The sequence below is a fragment of the Coturnix japonica genome, chromosome 15 (assembly GCF_001577835.2).
Source record: "Coturnix japonica isolate 7356 chromosome 15, Coturnix japonica 2.1, whole genome shotgun sequence".
Taxonomy (NCBI): Eukaryota; Metazoa; Chordata; class Aves; order Galliformes; family Phasianidae; genus Coturnix; species Coturnix japonica.
In genome coordinates, this window is record NC_029530.1 from 8,128,268 (window position 1) to 8,147,389 (window position 19,122).

Genomic DNA, 19,122 nt, shown 5'->3' on the forward strand with positions numbered 1-19,122 from the left:
GAGTTAACTGAGAGACGTACACTTAAACTAGAAAACAATGTGTGCACACAAGGTATCAGTAAATATAAACTAAACAAACTCCGAAGTGTTAAGAGCTGTCTTAATTAAATAACAGAGTTTGCCCTCCCCCAGCTGGCCGTGAAAGAAAATATTTGTTCAGAGGCTGAACAGAGAGAGGAGAGGCAGGTCTGGCCGTATTTCCAGGCATCTGTTCTGAACTGGAATTTTAAAACGTTCTCTTTACTGTTCTGGGGTTGCTGTTGAAATGTGCATCCAGCAATGCAGAGAACGGAGCCTGAGAAAGGGCAGAATTTTCCACCCCCATCAACATTTGAGGTAGGTCTGCCTCAAAGGAGCCGTTTTGGCCTGATGGTGGAAAGGAAGGATGTATTTTAATGTCTGAGTTATAATCTGCAGAGCAGGTGAAGTTTTGCCTGTGTTTGTACCACTGTTCTAAAGTCTGAATTGTAAATGGGCTTTGCAGTTTCTAAGCGTACTCTCCTGCTGCTGTTTTACTGCCCAGGGCGATCTACGTCGCATGTGGTCTGAGCCTTTCCACTCCAAGTCCAGCAGCTCCCGTTTCCTGGAAGTATGATGGAACAGATAGTGACCTGAACTTCTGCCTTGGTCCTTTTCACTTTAACTTGTGGCTTTGTCATCTCCTGAAGCTGGACTGGCTGCCAGGTATTGGGAAGGTACCGACTGCGGGACTTGTATGAAAGAATTGAAAGGAGGGGAAGGAAAAGAGCTGAGGTTCTGGAGCTCCGTCTGGTCGCCCCGCAGATGTGGAACTGGGGACCCTTTGTGCAACTGCAGCCACTTTCCTCTTTTCCTCACTCTGACGGATTAGTAGCAGACTGGTACCTACGTGAGTGAGGAAGAGACAGACTGGAAACTGAAAACGGCTTGAAGTCGTTCAAAAACTTGTGAACACTAAGAGAAAAAAAACAGTTAGGCAAACTGAAGCTTCTTCGGCAAACCCTCACAAACGTTGGGACCAGTTTCCTGTCGGACTTCAGTTTTGAAAAGAACTGAGACAGAAGCTCTTCTGTCACAATATTGGGGTTTTTTGGTTTCGTTTTGTTTTTTATTAAATATTTCCTGTGGTGTGAGGTTACTTATTAAATCCACAGACATTGAGTGACTTCTTGCAGTATACACATAAAAATTTGTTGTAACAAGTTACATTTCCACGCGGATGTCATGTTGCAGTGAAAAAGGGCACGATTTTTATACATATATATATACACACACATATAGATATATATATGAATAAATAAAGAGGAAAACCTGCTAAGATCATGCTGTGTAGCAGACAGGGGCTTGCTGTAATTTTTAGCATGTAGAGCAGTTTACTCTGGCTTTCTTGTATATGAATCTACAACGAGCTGCTGTTTTTTCTCCCCCCTCCTGAAACCGAACCTGCAGTTTCAAGACAGATGTAGTGTTTGTACGACTGTGCTCATGGACTCCAGGGGACATTTGATTTTGATCAATGTAGCAAACTAGGAAAGAACGATGCAACCTGACCCTGTTTGTTGGGGGGGGATGGGAAGGGTGTCTTTTTTTTTTTTTTTTTTTGGTCTTTTCTTCTTTTTTACAAAGAGCTCCCTTGCAGGTTTTTAGTAGTTCCTTCCTGACCCGGTGCATGTATTATAGCAGCAGTTGTCTTTGTGCTTTCTGATCATAGTAATGTATCACTTGTAAATACATTTTTTTCTATTTTCTATTTTTTTGTATTGTTTTGCATTCTGTTTCATTTGTGTGCTGTATTTTTCCATTCCCCCAGCCCTTAAAGGAGAAAAAAAAAAAAAAAGGAAAAAAGCAAACTGTCCTTTCCTGTTGTTCTGGTCAGTCTGTGCGTTGGCGCTCTGTGCCTCTGCCTGGTGGAGATGTTCTGGTGGCTGCTTTTCTCCAACCAGCAGTTCTGGTTCTGTTGTCTCATTGCCTGGAAGGCGACCCTGAGCTAACCAGGACGTTCGTTCATTGAGCCTCGTTAGCCTGGTGCCAAGACCTGTGAGCTGACGGGAGGAAAGCAGGAATGTTTCAGACTGAGGTCTGACCGAGCCCAGCCTGTGAGGTGGTGCTTGATGAGACAGGTAAGGAAGTTTCGGTGAAATGTCTGATCCTTTCTGCTTTGATGGTTATTACAAGAGCAACATTTCTGTCTGGCCACGCTTAACAAAGCATCTGTCTGTCCTGTTTTTAATTAAGTTACTCTGTACTCCTCAGCAGGTCTGTCCGAGTTTGCAGGCCGTGGTGCTGCAGTGACTGAGCGGCCTCTGGATGGGCTGTAGTGGATGTGACACAGGTAAAACATGGGGACACTGACAAGCAGCACAGCAGCCCAGGGCTGGGGGTGGTCCCAAGATTGGGTGGGTGGGAAGCAGGAGGCACACTGATTATTTCCCCCCATTCTTTCACTTGGTTAAAAGCATTCTCTGTCATGTCCCTGCAGTGCTCGCTGTCATTGTCAGATGACTGTCACTTTTGGAATAAATGTTTTTAAATTAAAATCTGCATCTACTGCAGGTATTACACCCCAGGCCTGCAGTCGGCTTGGGACAGTGGGACGTTAAGCGGTAGCTGAAAACTTAAAAGAATAAAAATATGATGAGTGTATTCAGAGAGAAAAAGGACTCTTGATTTTAATGCCCAGGGTACTGAAGCAGCAGCATGTATCTCTAGATCCAGTCTGCTGGAGCCCTACCTGCTGAGTCCCTCCATCCACACGATAGTAATGCACATCCCAAGTGCTCTCAGTTTCTTGGGAGCGCCCTCCTGCCTTTAGAACTAAAATAAAAGATCTTCCCCTGGTTTTGTAGTGGCATTTCTGGTCTGTGTCAGGAAATGACGGCCTGCCCTTCCAGGTGGAAGCCTGCAGCTGCCAGATGAGCAAGGCTGAACCCAAAGGGGTTTGCAGTGTTTCAATGGCAGCCACTGACAAGAGGATTTTGGTGCTTTAACGGAGCGGCCCAATGGGAGCAGCCTGTGACAGGTCAGCTCATGTGCTGCAGTTCCCATGGTTGGCAGGCAGAAGCTGTTGGTGGAGGTTAGAGGAGTCAGCAGAGCAAGGAGGAAACGTGCGGACCATGGGGACTGGCTTCCTCATCTTAGGATTGACCTCGTTAAGGGAGAAATGGCTGCAGAAATCCCAGGTATTCTTTTTATAATGTTACTCCACATTACTGTCATGTTTCTTCAGGGTTCAGTGAGGGCTGCCCAGGAACCCCTGCAGCAGAGAGCAGTGCAGATGTGCTGCCACTGTATGGCCAGGCCTCCTGCACTGGAAACTGATGAATTTTTAACCTCCAGCTGAAAACTCCCAATGTTTCCTCTGCTTCATTCCCTGCAGTCCATTTGTAACCTATTTAATGTATGTTCAGTGGATTGTGGGCAAAAGTGTCCTTGGAAATTGCGGCTGTGCCTTTCTTCCTCCCCCCACATAAGCTGCATGAGCTGGTTTTCTCATCTTGGTGGCTTAGTTTATGAACTGATAAACTTTTGGTTTCAACCTGAAGCTGAGCTTTTGCTGAAAAGAGCATGGCCCCACACTCACAATGCCGGGTTAGTGCTCTGGCTGCAGGTGGACCTTGCTGGGAGCTCCGTGTAACGCTGCAGAACCTGACTGTGTTTTGCTCTTTCAGCAGTTTTTTTCCCCCTGTAACAGCCCTGAGGAGCAGACACATGTGCATTAAAGCTGAAATTATCTCAGAGAACAGCAGAATGGAACAGGATCTCTGTATATTGCTCAGTGGAAAGCCAGCTCTTTGCTCTGGGAGCTCTGTGGAGGATTTTGTGTCTAACTGTGCTGTTTACCCTAAAACACTGCTGAGGACAGTGCTGTGAGCCAGGTTACCTGTACCTGCCTGAACCTGTGGCAGCAAGGTATGCAAAGAGCTTTTGTCTGTAACAGTCTTTGCACCCTTAAAGCATGGCTGTTTTTTGTGGGGTTATTTGTAGTTAATAACAAAAGGGAACTCTTACAGGCTTGTAAAACATTCCGAGGCTCTTGTACGTTGATGTCATGCTGTATCTAGAGCAGTGGCTTTTGACCAGCTCCACCCTTTCTGTAATTTGGTGATACACAGTGATTGCAGACTGTGACAGAGGTGTATTGAGAAATCGGCACCAAATATGCACTTAATGTCAGCCAGGTCAGCTGCTCTACTGCTGTCAGCTGGCAGGAAGCTTGTTAACAAGGCACGCAGCGTGCTGCTATCCAGGAGTTCCAAAGGCAAGTTGTCACAGGTATGAAACAGGGCTCCCCATGGGCAGGCAATTGCTTGATGCTGCCTGTTGTGATCTCAGCAAAAGGTCCACATGGGATTCTGGTGTATCTCATCTGTAGTTGATTGCAGTGTGCTCTGTCAGCTGAGATGTTCACAGCTACTCTCCCACTTCAGTCTTCCACTATGAGGGCACAGGGGCAATTTCACTCAGCAATCATTTAGTGTTGCTCATTGAAGGAGTTATCATGATAAAGAAGTGCAAGCTGAAAGCAGGTGTGAGAGAAGAAGCTTGATGAAGCAAGGGAACACAGTGCACGTGTGGCCTAACAGTGACTGCTTGTTCTGGTGCATTGGTGATCCAGTAAAGACGAGCACTGAACAGTAACGCTGTGCTCCTCACTTCCTTGCCATGAGCAGTGACTGGGCCTAAGGTGCCTGCTCAGCTGAGTAGCTGTGAGGAGAAAAACAACCCTGTGTAAAATCAACTCACTTCCTCCTATAGAGTCATTAAATGAGTCTTTAAAAAAATAATTGAAGCAGTGATACAAGTAGAAATTGAGTTACAAGAGTGTGTCTTACACCTAGAAGGCTTTCATTTACAACACATTTGCAGTCACTGGAATGGTTTTCCAGAAGACCAACTTATCTCACTGCCTGGCTGTGCCAGATTATGACAGCAGCAAAGAAATTCAAACTCTGTCCCAACATGCAAGTGATCTGCAAAGGGACTATTTGTATTCCTGGTACATCTGCTGCACTAGCAATCACCCAGCACACTACAAAGCGTCGGCACAACCGGTGTATGCAGGGTAAGGGGGTTTGTGCTTCTCTGTCTTGGGACTGAAGAAACTATTCCAAATTGTCGTATTTGAATTTAAAGAAAAGGGGGAGGGATGGTACTTTATTCAAGTTTTTAAAATCAGGTTTTATTTATCTTCTGTTCTCTTTTATGTAATAAGATCTTGCTGTTTTCTTGGCACATAAATTCAGTAACACTGCAGGAAAATAACCATTTACAACTGGTGTACTCAGTGTCTGGACAAGGGCCGTGCACATTGTTGTCTCAATCCTGTCCATCTTTCCCTGAGTTTAGAGCTGTTCTTTTGGCTGTTTAATCTTTGTACAGTTAATTGATTGCTGAAGGTAACTGATGGAGGATGTGCGTTACTGTTCATCTTCCTGGTAAGGTTTTTGATATCATCTGTTCATTTCTTAGTTGCCCAAAAATGCACAGAGATCAAAACCTGTTACTGTCCTGTTGGATACTTGTTGGTACAGTAAATGCAGTCTGTGGAACTTCTCTTTGCTTTTACAGCTCCATCCATGAGGGGCTCACACTATGAAAGCTACTGGGTTGTTTTTACATCCATGTACACAGCAACCACAGCCTGAGAGCCTTTTGTGTGTAGGAAGTGCCTGCGTCCTCCTTTCTGGCTCCTCTCCTGCTCGAGGTGGGGGACAGTGCACTGCTGCAGCAGGTCTCAGTACAGCCTGCACTGAACAGGGAGCTCACCTCAGCTGCATCCCTGAACTTCAGGAGCTGAGAAGCGTAGCAGTGAAACCAGCAGCCTGGGAAGAGTGCACAGGTGTCACATCTCTAATGCTGGCACTGCTTATCACACTGCTCATTGCAAGGCTTTGCCAAAGGAAATACTGCAAGATGCACAAGGAGTGCGGCTGAACAGCACAGTGACCCTGTGCTGCTGGAACAAAACAACACACAATGGTAGGAGATTTAGGAGAAGCAGCCATGAGCTGCTTCCTCTCTCCTGCACTCATAGCCGTTTGCTTACAAACTTGGATAGGGCCTTCTATGCACCATACTTCACCCAGAGAAGAATCAGCACATGTTAAGGTCAGTTACTCATCAGTGAGGAAAACTTCCATCATGATCCTCAGCGCCTGGATGGCTGTTAGGAGGCACTTAGGGCAGTAACTTGCTTTAAGGTTCTTCAGCTACGGTATGCCTTCAGCAGTTGACCTGCTATCACCAGTCTTTGGATCTCACTGGTCCCCTCGTAGATCTCAGTGATACGAGCATCACGGTAATGACGTTCTGCTGGCATCTCTGTCACATAGCCCATGCCACCCAAGATCTGGATGGCCTGAAACAAAGGTAGGGGGTTACAATAGATGCAGGGCCACAGAACTTATTTTCCACAGACAGCTGAAAAGGAACTAATCTCACTGCGTGCATACCTGGAGGAAGCATGGGGCTGACTGACACTTGCAATCAGAGAAATACACATAATTAGAAGTAGTGTAACATTAACACTGACATCCCAGACAGCAAATGAACCACTCCAGTGGTACTTGTTAGTTGTTCCATATTCAACTAAGCCACGTTTAAGGGCAGGGAAAAAATAAATGCAGACACCCCAGGTATTGCTCTATCTCCTCACTGTACATCAAACTTACTGCTGACTGAGTTGGGTGCAGCTCAGTTCCCACAAAAAGCACCGATCCAGTTAAAATGCTGATGCTCTGGCCAGCATCAATCATAATTAATAACACAGCATCACATGCCTGCATAACACTGAATCCAAAGAGGTGGCCAGCTTCATGTGCCTTTGTTAAAAATAAAAACAATGTATGCATGTATGCTCTAGTAAAGACTAAATTTCATCCCATCTTTGTGTAGGTACTTGGCTTGTTGTGTGTGAGAGGTGGAACACAAACTGCCTTTCAGCATGCTGTGCAGCTGAGAGTTGCCATCTGTAGTAGTTACCTGATGAGAGATGCTTGTTGCAGCTTCTGATGCAGCCAGCTTGGCCATTGCCGCTTCCTTTGGGAAGGAAAACATCACTGAGGATGCAGCTATCACAGAAAAAGGAAAGCCCCAATTGCAACAGGAGTCTGACAGTCTGCAGACCAACTGTGCAGAAAAGACAGGCCAGGTCACTGGCACCAGCTCTCAGCACCCAGCCCCTCTTGCCTTGCATAAAAAAAAGCAGGGCCCAGCTCCAAAGATGGAGCTGATGGCAGACAGCAGTGTGCAGTAACTGCTGATACTGGGCCACTGACAGCACTGGGCTGGGCAGGACTGAATGCAGCCATGCAGCACACCACACCATTTTCTTGCCTCAAGCCCGTCCCCAGAGCTGTCACTACTGGACAAATGCAAAGCTAGAAATACCTTTGTGAAGGGCTTCCCATTGTCCTTCAGCATAGCAGCTCTCCAGGTCAGTAAGCGCGCACTCTCTAATGCCACAGCCATGTCTGCTAACTTAAACTGCAACGACAAACAGTGCCTTTGTCTGAGGCAGCTCTGCCTACAGGAGGACACAGCAGTCTCACACCTCTGAGACCAACAGTACTAGAAAAGGAGCACCTCCATCTCAACAGTCTGTTTGAAAATGTAAACACTGACCTTGTTTATCCCAGACAGCACCAAGTACGCTGTGTTCCTGAAGCCAAGTACAAGTGTCTGTATGAAGTTTCCACCAACAACAGCACTACCTGCTGGTGACCCATCCTGGCTCATACCTGAATTGCCTGCAGCTTTGTGATGGGTGACCCAAACGCCATTCTCTTTTCAGCATAATCCACAGCACAGTCCAGAGCTGCCTGAGCTATTCCCAGAGCCTGAGAGGCGATGCCAATCCTTCCTGCATCCAGAGTTTGCTGAGAAAGACAAAATAGTGTTAATTCAAGTCACACTTGATCAAAAGTGTACACGCATTTCCACTCCTGCTAGGAACTTGCTGTGGCCTCAGTAGCTTCTCAGAGACCTCCCTGCTCCAACCTACATTATGCAGGAATAAAGAGCTGCAGAATAGACTGGATACTGCAAAGAACAGATAGAAGAACAGGTGCAAGAGGCAGAAAGGGGAGACAGTGCTGCCTCTTACCCAGGGGGAAGGCAGGAGGAGGGGAGCAAAACAATGGAAACAGCAGAACAAAAAGCATCTGCTCTGGATGGGGCTGGAACAACCCCTGCAGCTGGTGCCATGGCTCACCATGCAGCTGCTTATTTTAGATGGAAAAAAAAAAAAAAAAAAGAAAAAGAAGAAAGCTTTTCCTCTTTACTCCCCCCCCCATCAGTACACACAATAAAGCAAATATTTTTCATTATGACTGGTGAACTGGGTCAGTAACTTGACTTGCCCTTTAGGTTTTGAGTGCTTCCCTGGCTCACTCTGTACACAGGTAGAATTTGTGGCACAGTGAAAAAAAGACTTCTTAATCCTAAGCTGAGGGTCCCTAAAAAGGGATCAGTGACTGGAGAGTTCTTCCAGCTTTGGAGCTCAGCCCTTCTCAAAACACCAAGCCAACAAATGGTGTTTTTCCCCAGTGGAGAGTGTGCCATTGCAGGGAATAAGCTGACAGGGGCCTGGCTTCTGGTCAGAAGTCACACACAGCTGTTATCTCTGACTTCTTCCACTTCTTTCAGACATGATGAACACACTCTGTGCATGCAGGACAACTATCCTCAGCCAGAGTATTTAGGGAAAATGTAATATTTCTTCCTCCCCTGCTTTTTTAAAGGTACAAAATGGAAGAACAGAACTTGGGTAGATGAGAAAAACTAAATTACCTCTGCTCACACTGTGCCTCAGCAGCACTCCTTAACCAGAGCACTGCCACATTGAGCCTACAAAAAAAGCACTGCCCAGGATCTATCATCCATCCATGGTTTACCAAGCTCTGTAGCAGCTCTCACCAAAGTTACCCTAAATCAGAAAATAGTTTTGAAAATGGCCAGCTTGGGAACTACTCCTTTATACAAACGCACCTCTGATCCACCTCTTACCATGGCAATTTTGAAGCCCATTCCTAGCTGCCCCAGCAGGTTGGCCTTGGGTATCCGACAGTCCTCAAATATCAGGTTGGCCGTGGAAGAGGCTCGGATGCCCAGCTTGTCTTCTTTCTTCCCCAGGGACAGCCCCGCAGTTGGCATAGGAACAAGGAATGCACTAATGCCCTGCAAGATGACCCAGTCTTAGGATTGGTGGTGACTTCCCCCTTACCTGGGTGTCAACAGGCTTCCTTCCAATTTATTTATTTTTTTTTTTCCCTCACAGGAGACGTGTGTCCAGTAACCAGAAGAAAGGGAAGGCACAAGGAACAACAAAGCTGGCACAAATCAAACCCCTCCTCCCCACCGTGCAACATCTGCACAGCTCCAAATACTCTACATGGTTCTTAGAACCCTTTCAGAATGATTCTCCCTTCACTTCCAGCCCTTTTTCCCAAGTGACCCACTGAACACACCTTGTGCTTCAGGGATTTATCTGTAGTGGCAAACACCACGGCGGCCGAGGCATCCCAGGCGTTGGTGATCCAGGCCTTGGTGCCATTCAGCACCCACTCGTCACCATCCAGACGTGCCACTGTGGATGCCGCACCTGCATCGCTGCCATTCCCTAAGCAAGGCAAAAAACATTCAGGCAATCAGTGGCAGTGAACAGTGCAAAACCTCCACCTGCCCACACCCTGCTGCCAGCTCACAGCACCTCCTGTATCTACAGTAGTGTCATCCCTGTCCATCCCATAGGGGACCCAAACAGAAAGGGGAAAGGCCAGTGTGTCTAAGATGCATCCATCTCTAAGGCTTTGATCACATAACAGGGATGAAATTTTCAGCACAGACCATGGGATGGCAGTTAGTGAGCACCTCGGGCACTGCAGACTTCATTTGAATGGGATTGCTATAACCCACCTTTCTGTAAACTGTTAACTATGTGACAGACCTAGGATCCACTCTAAATCTGATTAAGGAAGTTACCCTGCAGCAGGAATACTAACAGTCACATTACCTGGTTCACTAAGAGCAAAACATCCTATTTTGTCCCCGCTGGTGAAGGGAGAAATCCATTTGTGCTTCTGTTCCTCAGAACCAAACTTGAGTATTGGCCCTAAATACAGAGACTTTAAGAATTGAGAGCTGAGTTAGCACCTCCTCAAGGTACAAGCAATCAATTAACTCCCAGAATGTCAGTGCTCTCCAGCATAGCATAATTCACAACAGGAATGGAGCCCATTTTTCACATCCACCCCTCTCCAACAGCCACCCTGGTGTCAGACTCAGCCCCATGCCTGTCCCTCACACACAGCCTTGAGACACTTACATTATTGACGCTGGCAATGACGCCTGTGGATGCACAGCCCCTGCTGATCTCCTCCAAAGCTATGGAATAGGCCAGGTAGTCGAGGCCCGCTCCTTTGAACTGCTCTGGCACTTCCACAGCCAGCAGCCCCAGGCTACCCAACTTCTTCACCTGCGTGTGGGGAACAGAGAAGTGAGATTCTGCACCAGCAAATACATGCAGGCACACAAAGTCAGGTCACAGCAGGCTACACGCCTGTAGTGAAACTCCTTCTGAAATGGGAATCTGGCTGCACAGACTGCTAAGTGTGGCTAAATGACTTCACTGAGAGCTACTACATGGTCACTGCTGGTCTGGATGAGCTCTTGCTCATTTCAAGAGCTGTCTTGAGGGGAAATGATTTAAAACTGGAAAAGACTAGATTTAAACTAGATAGTAGGATGAAATTCTTTACTGTGAGGATAGTGAGACACTGGAGCAGTGAGGCTGTGGATTCCCTGCCCTGGAAGCACTCAAGGCTGGATGGGGCTGTGAGCAACCCGGTCTGGTGGGAGGTGTCCCTGCCTACAGCAGGGGGTGGAACTGAACGATCTTAAAGGTCCCTTCCAATCCAAACCATTCTGTGAATCTATAATGTTAATAAATACTGTACACACTTCCAATTTTCTCGAACAAATTCAGATTTCTTGTACACTTATGAGTGAATTCACCCGCTCAACATGTCACTAACTTGCTGTGCTGATTTCCATATGAGGAGTTGGAGGTTTATGTGGAATAGACCGTATATAACAGACACAGCACCCATCAGATGCTTTCTATCTCCTCCCTCCTGTCCGTTCTGCTTCCACAGAGAAGCTGCTCAGAGAACTGACAATTCACTGGTGCTAAATGCTGGAGAATCACGACCAGCCGCGGAGCTCAGGTCACACATGAACCTTTCCATGCTCAGAGAACTCTCCCAGCAGACCCAAAGCTCAGCCACAGGATGAAACCTACGGCACGTTCCTCGGTACGGAGGTCACAGGATGCTCCGTGCCCCAACGGCCCACGAGCAGCTTCGTGCAGCGGGCACGGCTCGAAAGGCGCCCGCTTCCCAACCATGGCAGCGCCGGGGGCAGCGGGGCGGGGAGCGCGCACCTGCTCAGCCGGGAAGCGGTGCTCCCTGTCCAGCTGAGCCGCCAGCGGCATCAGCTCCTTCTCGGCGAAGTCCCGGCACGTCTGGCGCAGCATCTGGTGCGTCTCGGGCAGCTCCACACTCTGATACACCGTGTGCAGGCGGCGGACGGGCCGCAGGGCTCGTGCTGGGGGCGGGCAGAGCCGTGAGGGGCCGCGCGTCCCTTCACCCCCCCCAACCACCACAGCCCCGGCACCGCGCCGACACGGGACGCGGCCTCAGGCCCTGAAGGGCACCGGGACGTCACAGCCCGCCCTCCCGCTCGGACCGCGGTCGCTCCCGACCCCCACGCGCAGCCCCCGGCTCCTCCCGGCAGCCGCGGCGGAACGAGGCCGGGCCCCGCGCCCTCACCAACGGGCAGCGCCGCGCCGGGCCTCACTAACCACCACCACAACGCCGCCATGGCCGCAACCAACTGCAGCACTGCGCATGCGCAACTCAGCAGGGCGGGAACAGCGCGAGCCCCGCCCCTCCATGTCCCGGCCCCGCCCCCACCGGCCGCCATGGAGCAACGGGCGCCTTTATTCCGCCACGCGCTACAGACACCGCGCGGCTGCAGTTCGCGTCGCCTCCTGCAGGGGGCGCTGCTGAGTAGCGCGCACACACACACTGCGGCGCTACGGGCGGCAGCGCGGACGGAGACACCGCTCGGAGCTGCCGCAGGACGAGGCCGAATGGCCGAGAGCAGCCGCAGCGTGTGGGGCCGTAGGACGGCTGAGAGCGCCGGGACGTGGAGGGGTCACAGCCCGACCAGAGCAGCGCTGCAGTGTGTGTGTGTGGGCGCAGCGCTGTTCCCTGTGCTGCCATAGAACTGATGCTGCTCCCTGTGCTGCTGTAGTACCGCAGTTGGTCCCTGCACTGTTATCACAGCACGGTACGATCCCAGCCCTGTGACCTCACACACTCACACACTGCCCGGCTTTCGGCACCCACCAGGTCAGCACTCAGCTCACACACAAGGTCCCATGGGCCTCCCCCCATCTCCCCATGTGGGCAGCTCTGACCCATCCCTACAGCACCACATCGCACCCAGCTGAAGGAAGATGCTCCATAGGGTCACACTGACCACAGACACCATCCCTGCCACAGGGATGAGGTTGGCAATCCCAGACGCTGTGCTTACAATCAGCCTTTTTAGTGCCTCTTTTAGGGCCTTTTCCCTGCAGCATGTTTGTGGGCAAAGATGTGGCAGAGCAAACAGCTCCCAGGAGCTGAGGGGTGCCAGCAGGACCTGCACAACCCCCACTTTTCCTCCAGCCTTCCTTTCCTTATTGCTGAATAGATGATGCATTCACAAATGGAGAAGCTCCTCTGGCAATGGTCTGTCTCCATGTTAAATATCTTTACTCAGTGATATAGAAAACGGACGGGAATTGTCACATTCGTAAGAAAAGCAGGAGGTCACTTCATACAGAAAGGTAAAAGGAACATTTAAAGGCACCTAGATTTATACTACATACAAATTCACCTCAATATGCTAAAACGGCCTGGGAACACCCAGCAGCCTCTTCCGACCTGACCCTGAGTATCTCACAGTGCTGCAGGATGGCAATCACACTGCCAGGCTGCTCTGCCTTATTGCAAGCACCGCCCATTCCTGCAGCACAACCCCCCATTGCCAGCACAGCACGGGGCCATCTGGAGGCAGTCACTTGAGCTCCACCTCACCAGCAGCTTCCCTAATTCTGAATCAAGCAATGGAACTGCCCAAGTGCCCCTGGAGATGCTGGAAGGGACCGAATGGAGCAGCGCTGTCCTTCATCTCCCAGCCGCGCACACCTCGTCCCTCCGCATTCCCGAGCCATTTGTTGTGGTTGCTGATGATTAATGCTCCACCCGAGCAAGTCGTTTGTTGTGGTTAATCGTAATTAAAATCCTTCCCAAAAGCTGGAGATTCTTTCAGGACTGCCACCCACACACTCTCACTGCTTACCTCTGATCCTCCACACCAAACCAACATTGTTCATCTGCGAGGTGAAGGCAGTGGCTTCCTATTGCTATCTACGCATTAACAGGCTGCGGTGCCCACCTCTTTTAATCCTGCTGAGGCATAATCTACACTGAATCATGCTGTATCTGCTGAGAGTTGGTTCTCAGCTCTCTAGGGGAACAAGCAGAACTAACACTAGCCAAAGACTCGGGCCCAGACACAACTTAGCTCCCATATGCAGCAGAGGGTCAGCTCAGGGAGGGGATGCAAACCATCCTCATCTTGAGCCAGCAAAATACACAGGAAAGGGTGTTCCTAGCTGAGATCCTGCAGGGTCAGAGCTGGATGCCAGCATGGCTGCTGGGAGGATGGGGTCTCCACTTCCCAAGGCAATTTGCTACTTCTCATCACCAGATCCCAAAGCGCTGCTGCAAAAGACACCCTTTGGTCCGGCAGAAACTAAATCAGAAGAACTTCCTGAAACATAAATAAGCAACTAAGGATACAAAGCAGATCTCAAACGATTAAGAAGAATCATATTAATTCTCACAGTTTGGTCATTAAGAATCCCACTCTGTAACACTGAATAATTTGACCTGGGAAGGTTTTAGCTGCTAGTACCTCAACTGAAAGAAAGCAAGTGAGCTGGTGACACCACCATCTCTCCTTCCAGCACCTCTGACAGCCAGGTTTAAAACATCATGAAGTACACAGAGATTGAAGCCTAGGAAGCTCTGCTCCCTACATGTTTTTCAAGTGATTTTCCACGTTCTCCCTTCTTCTGAAATCCCCCCTCCACCCCAACTAGGCTGACAATGTGCTGTCAGTCCAAAACCAATATATTCTGTAGCAAAAGCCAAAAATCCTACACAAAGGGAAGCAGTAGAAATGAGAAATGATAAATACACTGAGATTAACTTCAGCTCCAAGGCTGACCCTTGAGCTCAGCAATTTGCATGAAAAAGCTCAAACAGAAATGCTGTAGGAATGACTAAATGATCAACGTGGATAAAGTCCCTTTGTTCTCCCACTGCGAACCTCCAGTGATATCTCTGGTAAAACACAGATTAAGCCATTCCCAAGAGCAGCTCAAATCCCTGGAGGGGGGAAGAGAAGATTCCTGCACAACTCAGAAGCTGAATTAGTCTCTTACTTTATCTTTCCCACTGGAGAATACCGGAATGCACCCTAGAAAGCTATCTCACCCATGCTACAAACTAAGCTGCTAGGCACCAAAGAGATGATCTATCCAACTGAAGAAGAGATCTGCTTTTCAGGTGTCACTGGCTACCTGAAGGCAGCAAATTTTACTGCTAAGAAATAGCTTACCCAAATAATTTGACCTCTTGGAAGAGGGCAGTCACCCAATAGGTGAAACATCAGGAGCACCAGAAGTGCAACCTAAGCTATAAAAATTGTAACAGCAATAATTTTCTAATAGTGCCTCTGGTCCATAATCTAACCAGGGTACCAGAAAGTATCCGGAAATGGAGAATGACAGAGGCTGGATCTGTCACGAGTGTTGGATAGTGAAGCGCTGCAGGGAGGTTTCCTTTACTCTTGCGAGTTGTCTTCTTTGCTTCCTGTGCTCAGCCTCATGCAAGAAGAAAAGGTTTGACAGGAAGCCTTGTTGCATGAGAGAGCAAGTCCAGTCCAGTCCTGGACATCTGGAATGGTTAATGGCAGCACAGCTTCCAGCAGCCATATCATGATTACTGTCCTCCATTGTAAGCATAATCGGCCTTGTTGTGCATTATCAACTTGTTGTCCACAAAGTAAAAGCTGTCTGAGCGGGTCTCGTATGGGTTTTCAACCATCAGACGGACTGTGAAAGAGAAAGCTCGATTACATTCAGAAGCCTGTCAAACTGCTGGGCAGCGCGGTCAGAACAAAAAGGACACTCTGTGGGATGCACCAGGCTGACGCCCTGCCCTGTCCAAGAGAAGCAAACAGATCGGCTGGGCACACATTAAAAGCTCTGGTGTGCCCTACCTTTACTTCCTATTCACAGGACACGCATGGTCAAAAGCAAACAGAGGTGGAGCAGTCTCACATCAGACATAGAAACTGTCAAAGCCACCACTAGAGCAAAGCAGAAATCATTGTCTGAAAGCAGAGAGGTTGCAATCTGTAAATAAAAGGAAGCAGCTGCACTCACTACTGGTACACAGGAGAGGTACAAACCCTGCACCCAGGCAGCCACAGAAAGGCCCGTGTGCTCTGCTCAATCCACCCCGAGGGCAAACATACCCTGCGCAATGCATATTTGCAGAGGTCTTGGTAGGCTCAAAAATACATCTCTCAAGAGAAAAACCAGTTCTGCTTCAAAGCTAGAGGCTCAACACCTACAAATCAAGTGCTGAAAACAGACACGTGACTGCTAAGAGAACCCTTTTCCAGGGTTTTGTTATCTTCTGGACTGCACTGTTAGGCACTGGGGATGGCAGCCTGTAACTGGACAATGCAGGCTGCCTTAGGCTTTCATTTCTAAGATGGATAATCTGCAGCACAGGTCTGTGATTTGGGATTAAACACATCTTAAATCAGCTTAATCCCATCCCTCCATCCCTGTCACGATTTTTTGCACAAGTAGAAGGAGAAAGAAAATGAGCATATCCGCACAGCCTGCTGTGGAAAGGAAATACTTACTGAGATCTTCTGAGAGCTGAGGGAATTCATAGATGTGCTCACATGTGTTCCTGCTACTGGGGATGCAGAAGCCAAAGTCAAAGTCAAAGTTCTTCAGCAAGCGATCTCGGAAGTAATGCCTCTCAATCATTCGGAAGTTTGACACCGGCTTTTCTCCCACTGTAAATTCCACTCTGTAAGCAAAAAGTAGGAAAAGACAGGTAAGAAAACCTTATCTTCTTACTGTGAAGAACAGAGCCTTGGATCTGAAACTACACAAGAACACAACAGACCGTTCCAGACAAATACTTAACATAGGGTACGATGAGTTCTCTCAAGTCCTTGACTCTAACTACAAGCTGATCAGCGGCACCACATAAACACCTGATTCTCCCCTCAGACGTCTGTGAACTCATACTCACGTTGCACCAACAGTCCGAAGACGAAGAAATGCCGGGGTGAACTGGTAACGAACAAAGCGGCCCGCACTGCTGTCCAGCTCACTGCTGTCATCTTCATCCTCATTGTCTTGCTCTAGAAAATGCACCAGCTCAGAATTACTCTGCCAACACGTGTAAGGTAATACTGGCTGGCGGACAGGACAAGCCTGCCATTAGTTGGGCCCGGAATGCAAAGGAATTGGTCATACAGTTGTACCAGCACTGAGAAACAGATCAGCCTCAGCAGCCCAGGTGCTACAACCACCTGCAGCTTCACCAGACATCCAAGGAAGAAGACCCGTGACCCGGCCACTAACAAGGCAAGCTCTGCAGCTGGCAGCATCCCCCCACCGCACCACATGCATGTTTTTATGGCACAACTTGGAAGTTCCCCACGAAAGGTAAAACTCAGCCCCGTGCTCTGGGATGTGCTCAGCCGCCAGGACATGCTGGCAGAGCTCCCAGCTCTGTGCACAGTCCAGCCCGGCAGGCAGCACCGCACACAGCACCGCACACACACAGCACCGCACACACACAGCACCGCACACAGCACCGCACACCTGCAGCCGATGGCTTGGCGATTTCAAACAGCACCGTCCCCGTCTCCAGGTCTCGGATCTTGAACCTGGTGAAGTCGATGTTATAAATGTTGTCCTCGGGTTTGCACAAATAGTCTGGAAGAAAACACGGAGGAACGATGCAAAAGAGCAACTACGAAGGACTCGTTACTATTTCCGACCATCCCCGGCCCTGTAAGATGCGAGGAAGGCACGAAAGCGCGATGTGTGCGGAGCGAGAAGGGGAAGGGTGGGGACAGGAAAGCGGAGCGCGGCGTCCGAAGGGGGGGAAAGAAACCACCCAACTTTCCGAAAGCGGCAGCGCCCCAAGGGATGCACGGCCCCAGGACCGGGACCGGGCAGCGCCCAGCGCCAGAGCACAGCACCACAGCACAGCACAGCACTAGAGCCCAGCACCACAGCACAGCACAGCACAGCACAGCACCACAGCACCACAGCACTAGAGCCCAGCGCCCGCCGCGGCCTCCCAGTGCGCCCGGGCTCCCCCCGCCTCGCCCCGCGCTCACTCTCCGTCACCCGGCACAGCCCCAGGACGTGCTCGGGCCGGACGGTCTCCAGCTCCAGCAGTTCGGATTCGGTCCACGGCGCTCCGGGCCGCGCTGCCGCGTCCGCCGACCCGCTTCGTCCCCGCAGGCGGCTCAGGGCCCCCCCGCTCCCCGGCGGCGGCTTCTTGTCGGGTCCCGCCGCCGCCCGCGCTCTGGAGCCGCTCATCGCCCCGCCGCCGCCGCCAAGATGGCCGCCGCCTCCCGCCGTAGCTATGGGAGCGGGGGGCGGCGCCGCGCGGGTCAGAGGGTGCGGGCGTTGCTGGGCGACGGCGGGATGGACGCGGGGCGGCACCGGGACCCGGCACCGACAGCGCGGATCCGGTTCGTTATTCGCCGGTCGGAGCAGGAGGTGCCACAACATCCCGTCCGACCGCCGCGGGGAAACAACACTGAAGGAGGGAAGTACTGCTCTCGTTCATTAACTATCTTCTTCTTTTTTTTTTAATATATTTTTTTATTTTTGTATTTTTAAATAAAGCACTTTTTTGGGAAGAAAAAAAATAATCATCATCAGAACGTACGGAGAAGCTGCAGCAGACCCACCGCTCAGCCTGGGCACGGCACCGCCTCGTCCCTCCCCCCCCCCAGCTCCAAAAATAGTATTTAATACACAGCGAGAAACTCTGAGCAAGACAGAGTCCTGGAAGACATGGACCTGCGTGCAGACAGCGCTCACAGCCCGCAGCACCGAGCACAGACCCGCTCACAACAAGCACAACATACACGGCCCGATGGACGCAGCCACGGCCCCACACAGCAGCTCCATCCCCACGTAACAGCTCCATCCCCACATAACAGCTCCATCCCCACGTAACAGCTCCATCCTGAGCCGGGTGGGAGCGGCCGGAGAGGACGGACTGGTGGAACCAGCTGCCGGTGAACGAAAATGAAAAGCATCCTTGAATCGCATGACTTTGGCATTTGTTGTGGAGGTGCAGAAGCGCCGGTAGGTGAATGAGCTCGTTGCTGGCACAGCTCCCACGTTTCCCTCCCCACTACGAGCACTTGGAGCAGGCAGATCGCTCCCACACTGAAGCACCAAACGGAGCCCGAAGCGCTCAGTACTTCACTCAGAATGAGGCTCACACGGAGCTGAAAGCTGCTCTGCTGGTCCCTCTCCCTCCTGCTGCTGTTTTCCATCAACAAAGGGCCTGCTCAGCCAGGCTTCCAACACACCCTGGCTGTCGCCATCTCACTTCAATGCAAAGGCCAAGGGACACCAATGGGCCTCTGCTCTTGGGGCAGGGGAAGCCCTCAGCAGCTGACCCCAGCCACGCTCTGCAGGCAGAAGCCACGAGCACTAAAGGATGACCAGGACACAGCCACAACTCACTGCTCTGAGCTGCACAGACACACGGGCACCAGACTATCTAGGAGCTCCCCATCCCGCCTTCAGGCGATTCCCGGGGTGGATGAGACCTCGAAGAGCTCTTCCAGTTCTTCTATCTCCTGCTACGCTTTTTTCCCATTGACTTGGAGGGCTGGAACCAAAGGTTCTTGCTCACAGTTCTGTGCTTCAAGCTGTGACCTCCAGAGCTGGCATGA

General features: G+C 50.2%; 3 protein-coding genes across 10 annotated transcripts in view; 1 reads left to right on the plus strand and 2 right to left on the minus strand.

The window, feature by feature from the left end:
• SPPL3 (signal peptide peptidase like 3) overlaps positions 1 to 1,729 on the plus strand; it is a 54,970-nt gene extending 53,241 nt beyond the window's left edge. For all 6 annotated transcript variants that reach the window (XM_032447903.1, XM_015877970.2, XM_015877967.2 and 3 more), the window contains one exon: positions 524 to 1,729. In XM_032447903.1, coding sequence (XP_032303794.1) covers positions 524 to 595 — 72 coding nt within the window. In that variant the 3' untranslated portion in view covers positions 596 to 1,729. The remainder of the gene's footprint in view (positions 1 to 523) is intronic.
• ACADS (acyl-CoA dehydrogenase short chain) lies at positions 1,563 to 11,908 on the minus strand. Of its 3 annotated transcripts, none has more exons than XM_015877964.2 (10): positions 11,808 to 11,908; positions 11,420 to 11,583; positions 10,304 to 10,453; positions 9,992 to 10,103; positions 9,447 to 9,598; positions 8,986 to 9,156; positions 7,719 to 7,856; positions 7,369 to 7,464; positions 6,961 to 7,017; positions 1,563 to 2,021 (listed from the first exon to the last, which is right to left on the minus strand). In XM_015877964.2, exons 1-10 carry the CDS (start codon positions 11,857 to 11,859, stop codon positions 1,698 to 1,700), a joined length of 1,416 nt encoding a protein of 471 aa, XP_015733450.1. In that variant the 5' UTR covers positions 11,860 to 11,908; the 3' UTR covers positions 1,563 to 1,697. The 3 variants fall into 3 exon arrangements, with proteins under 3 accessions (XP_015733450.1, XP_015733451.1, XP_015733452.1); XM_015877965.2 differs by lacking the exon at positions 1,563 to 2,021 and adding an exon at positions 4,804 to 6,337 and having other exon boundaries at positions 11,808 to 11,907; XM_015877966.2 differs by lacking the exon at positions 1,563 to 2,021 and having other exon boundaries at positions 6,966 to 7,049; positions 11,808 to 11,907.
• An 869-nt stretch (positions 11,909 to 12,777) lies between these two features.
• On the minus strand, positions 12,778 to 17,953 carry UNC119B (unc-119 lipid binding chaperone B). The gene is made up of 5 exons (XM_015878170.1): positions 17,539 to 17,953; positions 17,015 to 17,128; positions 16,437 to 16,548; positions 16,036 to 16,208; positions 12,778 to 15,211 (listed from the first exon to the last, which is right to left on the minus strand). The coding sequence occupies exons 1-5, from the start codon at positions 17,936 to 17,938 to the stop codon at positions 15,099 to 15,101; spliced, it is 912 nt and encodes a 303-aa protein (XP_015733656.1). The 5' UTR covers positions 17,939 to 17,953; the 3' UTR covers positions 12,778 to 15,098.
• Positions 17,954 to 19,122: the final 1,169 nt, after the last annotated feature.